Source organism: Rhinatrema bivittatum, chromosome 15 (genome assembly GCF_901001135.1).
Source record: "Rhinatrema bivittatum chromosome 15, aRhiBiv1.1, whole genome shotgun sequence".
Classification (NCBI taxonomy): domain Eukaryota; kingdom Metazoa; phylum Chordata; class Amphibia; order Gymnophiona; family Rhinatrematidae; genus Rhinatrema; species Rhinatrema bivittatum.
Window position 1 is genome coordinate 8,284,299 of NC_042629.1, and position 12,870 is coordinate 8,297,168.

At 44.5% G+C, this 12,870-nt stretch overlaps 1 protein-coding gene across 5 annotated transcripts in view; it reads right to left on the bottom strand.

The window, feature by feature from the left end:
- Positions 1-12,870, bottom strand: part of NCAM2 (neural cell adhesion molecule 2) — a 373,071-nt gene that overhangs the window by 65,712 nt on the left and 294,489 nt on the right. For all 5 annotated transcript variants that reach the window (XM_029578509.1, XM_029578508.1, XM_029578510.1 and 2 more), the window contains 2 exons: positions 10,184-10,305; positions 4,340-4,520 (listed from right to left, as the gene is read on the bottom strand). In XM_029578509.1, coding sequence (XP_029434369.1) covers positions 4,340-4,520; positions 10,184-10,305 — 303 coding nt within the window. The remainder of the gene's footprint in view (positions 1-4,339; positions 4,521-10,183; positions 10,306-12,870) is intronic.

Consider the following 12,870-nt stretch of genomic DNA (forward strand, 5'->3'; position numbering starts at 1 on the left):
CGTCACGTGATTCCCCGCACAATCGCTCCGGGGGACCCTCGTTCGACCCAAAAGGAACTTTTGGCCAGCTTGGGGGGGGCCTCCTGACACCCCCCAAGCTGGCCAAAAGTTCCTTTTGGGTTGAACGGAGGGTCCCGGAGTGATCGCGCGGGGAATCACGTGACGCCGCGTCACTCCGACGTGGCATCACATGATTCTTTTCCCTAGGCTGAATATGGAACACAATACTATTTAAATTGCTGCAAGTGGGAAAGTGAATCAAACCATCAACAAAACTACCTGTAGCCTTTAGATATACTGAAGGAAAAGAAAAAGCGAGGCACAAAAACCTTTATTAAAAAAAATTGCCAAAGACAAAATGTGGAAATGATGCAATGTTTGGAGTGCTGATCATATGACCAAACTTGACATTTTCTGTGCGATCACTCCGGGGGGCGTCCTGACCCCGCTGGACCACCAGGGAGTTTTGGTAAGTCTTGGGGGGGGGGGGGATTAAGGAGGGTGAGGGGTTTAAATTTTTATTTGCACATATGGACATAGACTCAACTTATGGAATTCTCCATATGTCCATATTGACCACAAATGGGACCCCCTTTCGACTTATGGACATATGAACTTAAACTTTTGCTCTGCACATCCCTACCCTCCACCATACTGTTAGAGGTGGTGATTAGGTCACAGGTTACTGACCTGATTCCTAGGTACAAATCCATTCCTAAAATGAAAATGAGGTCCTGGTCACTTCTGCCTTAAATGGGGTCAAGAATGCTTCACTAGTCCTCACTTCAAGCTCAAGCTGCTGCTTCCAGTATGTCCATGCCAGTTTCAGAGAAATAGACTCCTTCTAGTCTATAGAATTCAGCACAATTCAACATCAACAAGTCAAGTCCCCAAATTTATTAATTTATTAATTTATTAATCCCCAAATTCACTCTTCTTTCTTTTGTTCATATCTGCTATTAGGGATGTCTCTAGATATTTTTTAGGGGTGTGCATTCGTTTTGAACGCATATGTAAAACGCAACTTATTTTTTTTTTAAACTTAAAAAAGTGATGATGCGCAACGCATCACGATTTTCAACTTATTCAACATAGCTATGTTGAATACGTTGAACCTAAATAAACACTTAAACCCCCCACCCTCCTGACCCCCCCAAGACTTACAAAAACTCCCTGGTGGTCCAGCGGGGAGTCAGGAAGCCATCCCTGCATTCCTTTGCGAGGAGCACGTGATGTCGGCGTCACGTCGGAGTGACATGTACGTCACGTGCTTCTCCGCGCCTCCGCTCCCGGACCCCCGTTGGACCCAACCGGAACATTTGGCCAGCTTGGGGGGGTCAGGAGGCCCCCCCAAGCTGGCCAAAAGTTCTGGTTGAGTCCAGCGGGGGTCCAGGAGCGGAGGCGCGGAGAAGCACGTGACGTACGCATCACTCCGACGTGACGCCGACGTCACGTGCTCCTCGCAAAGGAATACAGGGATGGCTTCCTGACTCCCTGCTGGACCACCAGGGAGTTTTGGTAAGTCTTGGGGGGGGATTAAGGAGGGTGAGGGGTTTAAATTTTTATTTAGGGAACCGGTGAACATATGGACAGACCCTCAACTTATGGAATTCTCCATATGTCCATATTGACCGAAATCAACCCTCACCTTCGACTTATCAACATAAACTTTTTGTCTGCACATCCCTAATATTTTTTTCCATTTTAAATAAATAAAAACAAATGAAACAAAAAAATAAAAGAAATGAATTAAAACAAAGAAAAAACTGGAATGAAAAACAAAATAAAGTGTCAGACCTTGTCAGAGAAACAACCATCTCCTGGGGCTGCCCTTGATCCCTTCCACCCCCAACATGATCCCCGGTTGCTTCTGCCCCACTACAAGTAAGCTGAGGCCTGAGGCTTCCAGATCAGTGCCGTTGCTTATTTCCTTCTTACAAAATGGCGGTCAGGGCAAGGCCCCCATCCCAGGCTGCTGCTATTTTGTAGGGATGTGCATTTGTTTCATTCGTTTCATTCGTTTCCCATTACATGCCAATTAGATGTGAATTTGTTTCATGCGTTTCATATTACATGCTTGTATAGGAAACGTATGAAACGGATGAAACAAATGTACATCCCTACTATTTTGCATGGTGCCAGCCTTAGTCTGCAGATCCATTTCCAAGCAAAGATCCCTCCAGGCCCACAAAGGAAATGAAAATTATGGTAAGAAGGTGCTGGGAGGGTTTGGAAGGGAGGCCCAGGAGAAAATGAAAGAAACAAGAATGAATGGAAAGAAGAAATATGAAGGACATTTCCTGTTTCAGTTGAATTTGCTTGGTTTTGCTTCAATTTAATTCAGATCACAATCTGCTATAGCCATCTTTCTGTAGGATTCATTCAGCTGGATAAGACCAATTAGGAAAGTTTGAACTAAGGATCAATCCATGTTTTTAAATCAGCTTTGTAATCCTTGGAGAAAGCAATTTTCAAAGGTAGTTGCTGGGATGAGCTGGCCTGGCTGCTAATTGCTCTTCTCAGACATGGCTAAGTTAGTCCATAGCGTGTGCGTGTTCAGTTCCTGTGAGCATGCTCATGGGATTTTCAAACATAGGCACCCCCTGCCCAACCACCCACTCAATAGTAGCACAAAATCTGCAGATTCTCATAAGACGTGGAATTTGCATCAGCTCATTCCCTCAAAGAAACAACAGTGAAATCTGAATCACCCTTTTTTCCAGAATGTTCTGCCGATCTTAAGAAAGAATTAAGAAAAGAGCCTTTTCTAAGTTTAATTAGGCTGTTGCCTGAAAGTGTGATTTTGGCAGGTGCCAGATTTATTTGATTGCGAGCCTTTGGGAACAGGGAAATACCTACAGTACCTGAATATAATCCACTTTGAAGTGCCAAAGAGCAGAATATAAATCAGATCAATAAATAAACAATACACCCTCCCTATGATTGGGAATTTAGCCATGGCATGGGGATCGGCATCATTAGGATTTCAAAAGGTGCAACTAGAGCTTTAGGGCTGAATTTTCAAAAGGATTTAATCGCATAAATGGGTTTTTGAAAATTGCCTGGAGGGGGTTGTGCTGAGACATTCTGAAAGCAGAGAAATCATTTACATGAGTATTTCTAAAAATCAGCATTGCATATGTAAATGGATGCCTGCTCTATGGCAAGTGTAAATGGGTATGCATAATTTTACATTCGTACTTCTGAAAATCAACATTATGCAGGTAAGCCTGCAATTATTTTCACAGCAAATTTCCGCTCCGAAGTCTGCTCTGAAAATGTGAGTTACAATACATGAGTAGCCCTATATGCGCATAGACAGCATAGTGCTCCATTAAAACATACTATTGAATTGGATTAATAGTGACTGGGAAGGAAGCTCTCACCAGCTCCCTGAAACACGTGCTCACCTCCAAGCCAGGCTCCACCCTGCTGAGCTTCTGCTTGTAGGTAATTCAACAGTCCATAAACCTGAGAAACCATAGTGCTTCATACAGTGTCCCTCCAGTGGTTTATTCAAGAAAAAATGTGAATTTATGACTTGCAAACTATAATATTTTTCTGTCACAAAGTGCAAGTCTTTTTCTTTGTATTCTCCTACTGATTCAAATTGCTTTTCTGACTTCAGACTCAGGTGCTGAGAAGGGAAAGGCAGCAGAGACTCCAAAGGCCAATCCCAATGCAAAACTGAAGAAAAGGCGTATCCATGACGGATGGGTACATGCAGGGCTACGCATTTTTAGCATTCACATTTGTGAGGTATGTACAGGGGAGCATTTTTTATTCAGAATAATTGGTAACAATGCTGGATAATGGATATTCCCAATTAAGTAAACGTTTCCTTCCCCCTAGTCATGCAATTAGATGCATGTGTGGCCACACCCCTATGACCCTACCCAGCCACTGAGCTCAGTCCATCACTAACCTGCTCTCCCTCCCTGCCTCGCAATTTTCCGCTCTGCAGTGCAGGATAAAAGGAGGTTTTCCAGGTAGAGGATTAGGGCATGGAGACTGCAAGGTTTTTTGGCTAATGGGAGTTTTCCGTGAATGGATAAAAAGTACTCTGCTGTTTCATGACTGAGACTCACAATTTCCAAATTATTACACGTCCTGCAAATATGAATTTACAGTATATGTCGATCACAGTCAAACGGTTGGCAAAGAATCCACATGAATGTGTGTCACAGACTGCCCAGACAGTAAGAGAAGGAAAGTGATTTCAGGAGCACACTGGATAGGATAAATAACTCTTTCAGGCCTTGTACCCCAGACCTGGGACTCATTGTAAACAGTCTGAAACCAGGTTTGCCTGCCAGAGAGTTCAGAATAGCACACTTACCTGTGATAATGTTGGGCTTGGGTGGCATGGTGAACTCGTACAGCACTGGCTCAGAATATCCCAATCTATTTAGAGCAGTAATTTGCACTTCGTAGCCCATGTTCCACTGCAAATGTTCCAAGGTAATGTAATCTTTCTGACCCTGCACTTTCTTCTCTAGCCAATGGTCTTCTTTGTCTTTCTGTTAAAACACAAATATTGATTTATCCCTTCAGCACTAAAAGCTGCAAAACTTTCAAACTGCAAATCACTGCCTGGTTATTCTCACTAGATCTCAATTTCCATAATATAAGTTTTAATATGAGCACCTGCATTTATTAGAGACTTTTAAATGACTGAATTTCTAAACAAAACCAGAGCTCCAGAAAGGCTAACTAGGAAGCCACCATGCACTAGGCTGAGCTAGAGTACTTAAGCTACACTTACAGCCATGGCACTTTGCTTTCAAAGCCTTGTGAAATGCTGGAGCTTTCAAGAAAGAACAACTTCTGACCCGCATAATACCTACTGGCAGCTGCAAATGCCTGCTCTAGAACTGCACTCCTGCCATTGCAATCCCTGGCCTGCTCTCACTAACTGAAAGGATTTCTGCTTTTTTCTTTCATACTCCTACCGAAGCTGTGGGCTGCTAACTCTTGCTTCTTCAAGCATTCGGAGTTGTTACTGCTAATGAGATGATCAATCTACGCAGCCACCACTTCTGCAGAAAGAGTGGATACTATGAACTGCTCTGGCTCTGGGACCGGAAGCCTAGTTAGGGTTTGTTTACCATCTAATCATATCTTACATAAAGTTAGCACTTTTCTATTATGCCGCTAAAACATTTTACTGTAGCAGATAATTCAACCATAGTTTTGTGAGAGATCTTGCTCTGGCAAGATTCTAGGTAATATATGCATATAGCAGAACACTATTATAATTCCCTGGGAGATTCAGCCCAACGATGTGCATACTGCTGCAGTATCAGATCATATCCCATAAAGGAGGCACGTTCGTGGATAAACCAGTGTTTATTTGTAGAAAAACCCTTTCAGACGTATGCAAGCAGGCTAAAGCGGTGGTACTGGTGGGCTGGCCTGCAGAAGTACATGTGAAGATTTCATTTTCAGATCCCTGCATGCTTTGCACCTGTACAGACTCCCTGAGGCGCTATCCCACCATGGGATTTTTCTGGGGTGCATTTTGCTTTGAAAATCAGCTTTCAGGCACATTTGGAGCTTGGGGAGGCTCATGAGGCCTGCAATTACCACAAGGTGAAAGTGCACACCAATAAAGTAACCCAGCAAGCTTCCTTCCAGGGAGATACCTCAGAGGGATCTTTCCCTAAACTGGCCATCAGAAAATGATTGAACAACCTAGCACATGACCCATCATGGACATACCACCCTTTTTATGACATCAGAGTATACTACCCTTCCTATGGCTTGACACAGAATATACCTCTTTTCCTTTGACGTGTCACAGAGTATACCACTCTTCCTATCACTCATCACATACTGCCCTTCTTCTGATGTATCACAGAATATACTAACTTTCCTATGACTCATCACAGAGTATTTTTTTATAAAAAGCTAGATTTTTAAACCTGCGTGTGTCCATGTGCATGCGGTTCCCAGCACATGGACTCCTACCTACCTACCCAGCTTTTTTTTTTGTTTTTAAACTTATCTGCTCTGATGAGCCAAAGTAAGTTATTTACTCTTTCGGATAGCAGAAAGACTAGGGGGCACTCCTTGAAGTTAGCATGGGGCACATTTAAAACTAATCGGAGAAAGTTCTTTTTTACTCAACGCACAATTAAACTCTGGAATTTGTTGCCAGAGGATGTGGTTAGTGCAGTTAGTGTAGCTGTGTTTAAAAAAGGATTGGATAAGTTCTTGGAGGAGAAGTCCATTACCTGCTATTAAGTTCACTTAGGGGCGGATTTTAAGAGCCCTGCTCGCGTAAATCCGCCCGGATTTACGCGAGCAGGGCCCTGCACGCCGGTAAGCCTATTTTACATAGGCCTACCGGCGCGCGCAGACCCCGGGACTCGCGTACGTCCCGGGGTTTTCGGAGGGGGGCGTGTCGGGGGCGTGTCGGGGGGCGGGCCCGGTCGTCGCGGCGTTTCGGGGGCGTGTCGGGAGCGTTTTGGGGGCGGGTACGGAGGCGTGGCTACGGCCCGGGGCGGTCCGGGGGCGTGGCCGCGCCCTCCGTACCCGCCCCCAGGTCGCAGCCTGGCGTGCAGGAGGTCCGCTGGCGCGCGGGGATTTACGTCTCCCTCCGGGAGGCGTAAATCCCCCGACAAAGGTAAGGGGGGGGTTTAGACAGGGCCGGGCGGGTGGGTTAGGTAGGGGAAGGGAGGGGAAGGTGAAGGGAGGGCAAAGGAAAGTTCCCTCCAAGGCCGCTCCGATTTCGGAGCGGCCTTGGAGGGAACGGGTTAGGCAGCGCGGCTCGGCGCGCGCCGGCTATACAAAATCAATAGCCTTGCGCGCGCCGATCCAGGGATTTTAGTGGATACGCGCGGCTCCGCGCGTATCTACTAAAATCCAGCGTACTTTTGCTTGAGTCTGATGCGCAAGCAAAAGTAGGCTGATCGCGCTTCTTTTAAAATCTACCCCTTAGAGAATAGCCACTGCCATTAGCAACGGTAACATGGAATAGACTTAGTTTTTGGGTAGGTTTTTGCCAGGTTCTTATGGCCTGGATTGGCCACTGTTGGAAACAGGATGCTGGGCTTGATGGACCTTTGGTCTGACCCAGTATGGCATTTTCTTATGTTATGTTCTTCTTATGTTCTTATGCTAGCTGGCTGCCGGCGCATGCTTCCCTGGGACAGGGCCTAATGGCCGCTGTCCCGGTCGGCCACCTCCTCGCCCCATCCCCACCCTGCTCCATGGTCCGCCACCCCGACCCGGCCCTTTCACATAGCGCAGCACTTTGGCACATATCAGGGGATATGCGTGTGACTGGGCCATTTGTAAAATGCGGGCAGCGCCCACATGCCCGTATCTCCCGGTTTTTGTGCATGTGGGCTTTTAAAAATGTGGCCCATAGAGTGATTACTCAATCTATTAAATCAAATTTCAATTCAGTAGGGTGGTTTATATATTTGCCTTCATCACAGAGTATACTATCCTTCCAGTGACTCATTACAGAGTTTACAACCTTTCCTAAGACTCATCACAGAGTATTTATTTATATGGTGTGATCACTCAAACTATTAAGTCTTATATTGTCCGTAAGTGGGGTAGTTTAAATATTTGCCTTCATTACAGAGTAGGGATGTGAATCGTTTTAGGACGATTAAAATTATCGTCCGATAATTTTAATATCGTCTTAAACCGTTATGGAACACAATACAATAGAGATTCTAACGATTTATCGTTATAAATCGTTAGAATCGTGAGCCGGCACACTAAAACCCCCTAAAACCCACCCCCGACCCTTTAAATTAAATCCCCCACCCTCCCGAACCCCCCCCAAATGAGTTAAATAACCTGCGGGTCCAGCGGCGGTCCGGAACGGCAGCGGTCCGGAACGGGCTCCTGCTCCTGAATCTTGTTGTCTTCAGCCAGCGCCATTTTCCAAAATGGCGCCGAAAAATGGCGGCGGCCATAGACGAACACGATTGGACGGCAGGAGGTCCTTCCGGACCCCCGCTGGACTTTTGGCAAGTCTCGTGGGGGTCAGGAGGCCCCCCACAAGCTGGCCAAAAGTTCCTGGAGGTCCAGCGGGGGTCAGGGAGCGATTTCCCGCCGCGAATCGTTTTCGTACGGAAAATGGCGCCGGCCATACGCGTATGACCGGCGCCATTTTCGTATGGAAAATGGCGCCGGCAGGAGATCGACTGCAGGAGGTTGTTCAGCGAGGCGCCGGAACCCTCGCTGAACGACCTCCTGCAGTCGATCTCCTGCCGGCGCCATTTTCCGTACGAAAACGATTCGCGGCGGGAAATCGCTCCCTGACCCCCGCTGGACCTCCAGGAACTTTTGGCCAGCTTGTGGGGGGCCTCCTGACCCCCACGAGACTTGCCAAAAGTCCAGCGGGGGTCCGGAAGGACCTCCTGCCGTCCAATCGTGTTCGTCTATGGCCGCCGCCATTTTTCGGCGCCATTTTGGAAAATGGCGCCGGCTGAAGACAACAAGATTCAGGAGCAGGAGCCCGTTCCGGACCGCTGCCGTTCCGGACCGCCGCTGGACCCGCAGGTTATTTAACTCATTTGGGGGGGGTTCGGGAGGGTGGGGGATTTAATTTAAAGGGTCGGGGGTGGGTTTTAGGGGGTTTTAATGTGCCGGTTTTGCAATTTTTAGATTTTTCACGATTTTTCACGATTTTTCACGATATTTTACCCCCCCAAACGGCAACAATACGATTCCCTCCCCCTCCTAGCCGAAATCAATCGTTAAGACGATCGAGGACACGATTCACATCCCTATTACAGAGTATATCACTATTCCTTTGCCTGAGCAGAGAAATCTGTTATTTATCGGAGGTGAATTTATTAATATATTTTGTTATGTATTCTGTTTACCAGTTGCTCAAAATGTTTTCTGTGAAAAAGGGGATTCGTGTAAGCGTGGCGTGCCCCAAACAGAATAATGAAAGCAGTCCCTGAACTGCTCATTTCTCCCACTTAGTCACGGTACCAGTTTATTGTTGAATAGACTCTTGAAGACAGAGACCTTTTACTATGATAAAGTGGCCCACATTTACATTCTTCCTAAAACCCACCTTTTAGTTTAATGAAGAAATATACTTAAAAAGAGGAAAATTCAATATAACATACAATAACATACAACAGTATGCATAATTACTAATTAGGACAGCATTTAAAAGCCAGGATCCCTTTTTTTATTTTTATTTTTTCATTTGTGAGCCAAAATGACAGCTGAACATTCTTTTGAAAACTCTTCCTACTTAATGTCTGCATTTTGGATAAGAAAGCCGTGATGCAGCTGCACAAATTTGTATCAGATAAGCCCAACAATCTTTATACATCATAACAGATTTGATTCCAACTACAGAAAAGGGTACAGAAAGTTTACTTCCAAGCAATGTGTGTATGTATATATACATATCTGATTAGACACTACAGTATCTTGGCAATGCTAAGAAGAGTGACTTTGGGCAGTTGTATTACTATTTGTGAATAGTCTTTCCCAAATCAGTTGTTTACCATAGCACAAACTGGTTAAGCTAGTGTTTCAGCAGGGCCTGATTAACAGTGCTGAAGACAACCTATATCATAGAAGAATATACTCAATTAAAGGTAACCTTCCCTCAATTAATCCCAGCTACACCCCTCCTGCTTTAGTTCCTGCCTACTGTTTTTTTCATTTGGAGGAGGAGTTAAAAGTATGCTTTGTAACCCAGATCTGGCCTTGGTGCCCTGCATTAGTAATTCATGGTAGCTGGGGCGAGCCTTCAGAATGTGCCTGTTGTCAGAGCAAACTGCGGAAGTAGTTCTGAGGAGAATTGACAAAGGGATTTCTGTGCAAGAATCTCAGTTCAATTTGCTGTTGAGCATTATCTGGATTGGGGGGGTAGTCCAGGTAATATGATTCTGAGTGCACCATTCCCCGGACAAGCCAGAAGTATTCCAGGATGGCGTCAAGACATGGAAAACATGTATGTGCATACTTGTGATTTTTACAAGTATGCATGTAAAAACACACGATGTAGGTTCCCATGGAGGTGGAACTTCCTGCTCATATGTTTGTCCATGCACATACTGGCATTACCCATGATTTTCAAACTGGATTTATACTCATGGCAGCTAAATCAATAACATGCTCTTAAATACACAACATGAAAGACCTAAAAAAAAAGCCTTTTGATTGGCATATGAAGAACTGTACTTACACTCTTGTATTTCACAATATATTCCAGAATGGGAGCCCCACCATCATCCTGCTTAGTGATACTCAGCTTAAAGCTCTTTCCTCCTCCTGGTTGCCCATGGACTGATGGAGGGCTTGGTTCACCTAAAACAACAATACGAAGTGAGGGGGGCCATATTTTTACTGGCATTGCCATGGGTTCTAGTAAAACTTCAGAATGTCATTACAGCAAAAAAGACCCAAGAGTTAGAAGACTTTATATTGACTCAAAGGTCCCCATTAAGTACATTGACATTGACTCTCTAAACATTTGTCAAGAATTATACATCTAGATCCTCAGTATGTCATTTACTTTTTCCTCACATATCCATGTTCCTCTTCCTCATTTTTTAGGACCCACTACCCTCTCAAACCTGACAATGTATACAGAACCTTTGCAAGTCTTAAGGGCTGCAAAGGTATATCTTGAAAAGATAATCCCTATATCCAGGATGGGCCACCAAAGTAGTAGCTGCCATCTACTGTCACTCCTAGGATCTAGCACATTGCTTACACAATGGGAAAACATAATGAACATAAGAACATAAGAACCTGCCATGCTGGGTCAGACCAAGGGTCCATCAAGCCCAGCATCCTGTTTCCAACAGTGGCCAATCCAGGCCATAAGAACCTGGCAAGTACCCAAACACTAAGGGATAGATTTTAATAGATATGCGCATGCGGCCATGTGTGCGCTCTACCCGGCACACACACATGGACATGCAATTTTATAATATGCATGCGCAGAAGAAAATAGGATGAAGCATAAGCATTGGCAAGTTAAATGATAAGACAGGCTAAGCAAGAATTTGAAAAGAAGTTGGCCATAGAGGCAAAAATTCACAGTAAAAACTTTTTAAAATATAACCGAAGCAGAAAGCCTGTGAGGGAGTCAGTTGGACCGTTAGATGATTGAGGGGTTAAAGGGGCACTTAGAGAAGATAAGGCCATCGCGGAAAGATTAAATGATTTCTTTGCTTCGGTGTTTACTGAAGAGGATGTTGGGGAGGTACCCGTTCGGGAGAAGGTTTTCATAGGTAATGATTCAGATGGACTGAACCAAATCACGGTAAATCTAGAAGATGTCATAGGCCTGATTGACAAACTGAAGGGTAGTACATTACCTGGACCAGATGGTATGCACCCCAGGGTTCAGAAGGAACTCATTAAAATCATCCATTGTACCTGAAGACTGGAGGGTGGCTAATGTAACCCCAATATTTAAAAAGGGCTCCAGGGGCGATGCGGGAAACTATAGATCAGTTAGCCTGACTTCAGTGCCAGGAAAAATAGTAGAAAGTGTTCTAAAGATCAAAATCACAGAACATATAGGAAGGCACTTTTAATGGAACAAAGTCAGCATGGCTTTACCCAAGAAATCTGCTTCACTTTTTTGAAGGGGTTAATAAACATGTAGATAAAGGTGAACTGGTAGAAGTGTATTTGGATTTTCAGAAGGCATTTGACAAAGTTCCTCATGAGAGGCTTCTAGGAAAGGTAAAAAGTCATGGGATAGGTGGCAATGTCCATTCGTGGATTGCAAACTGGTTAAAAGACAGGAAACAGAGAGTAGGATTAAATGGACAATTTTTTCAGTGGAGGGGGTAGGCAGTCGAGTGACTCAGGGATCTGTACTGGGACCCATGCATTTCAATATATTTATAAATGATCTGGAAAGGAGTACAATGAGTGAGGTAATCAAATTTGCAGATGATACAAAATTATTCAGAGTAATTAAATCACAAGCAGACTGTGATAAATTGCAGGAGGACCTTGTGAGATTGGAAAATTGGGCATCCAAATGGCAGATGAAATTTAATGTGGATAAGTACAAGGTGATGAATATAGGGAAAAATAACCCGTGCTATACGATGTTAGGTTCCATATTAGGAGCTACCACCCAGGAAAGAGATCTAGGCATCATGGTGGATAATACATTGAAATCATCGACTCAGTGTGCTGCAGCAGTCAAAAAAGCAAACAGAATGTTAGGAATTATTAAGAAGGGAATGGTGAATAAAATTGAAAATGTCATAATGCCTTTGTATTGCTCTATGGTGAGACCGCACGTTGAATACTGTGTACAATTCTGGTCACTGCATCTCAAAAAAGATATAGTTGTGATGGAGAAGGTACAGAGAAGGGCAACCAAAATGATAAAGGGGATGGAACAGCTCCCCTACGAGGAAACACTAAAGAGGTTAGGACTGTTCAGCTTGAAGAAGAGATGGCTTAGGGGGGATGTGGTAGAGGTGTTTAAAATCATGAGAGGTCTAGAACGGGTAAATGTGAATCAGTTATTTACTATTTTGGATAATAGAAGGACTAGGGGGGCATTCAATGAAGTTAGCATGTAGCACATTTAAAACTAATCAGAGAAAGTTATTTTTCACTCAACGCACAATTAAACTCTGGAATTTGTTGCCAGGGGATGTGGTTTGTGCAGTTAGTGTAGATGGGTTTAAAAAAGGTTTGGATAAGTTCTTGTAGGAGAAGTCCATTACCTCCTATTAATCAAGTTGACTTAGAAAATAGCCACTGCTATTACTAGCATCAGTAGTTGCATGGGATAGACTTAGCTTTTGGGTACTTGCCAGGTACTTATAGCCTGGATTAGCCATTGTTGGAGAAACTGGGTGCTGGGCTTGATGGACCCTTGGTCTCACCCAG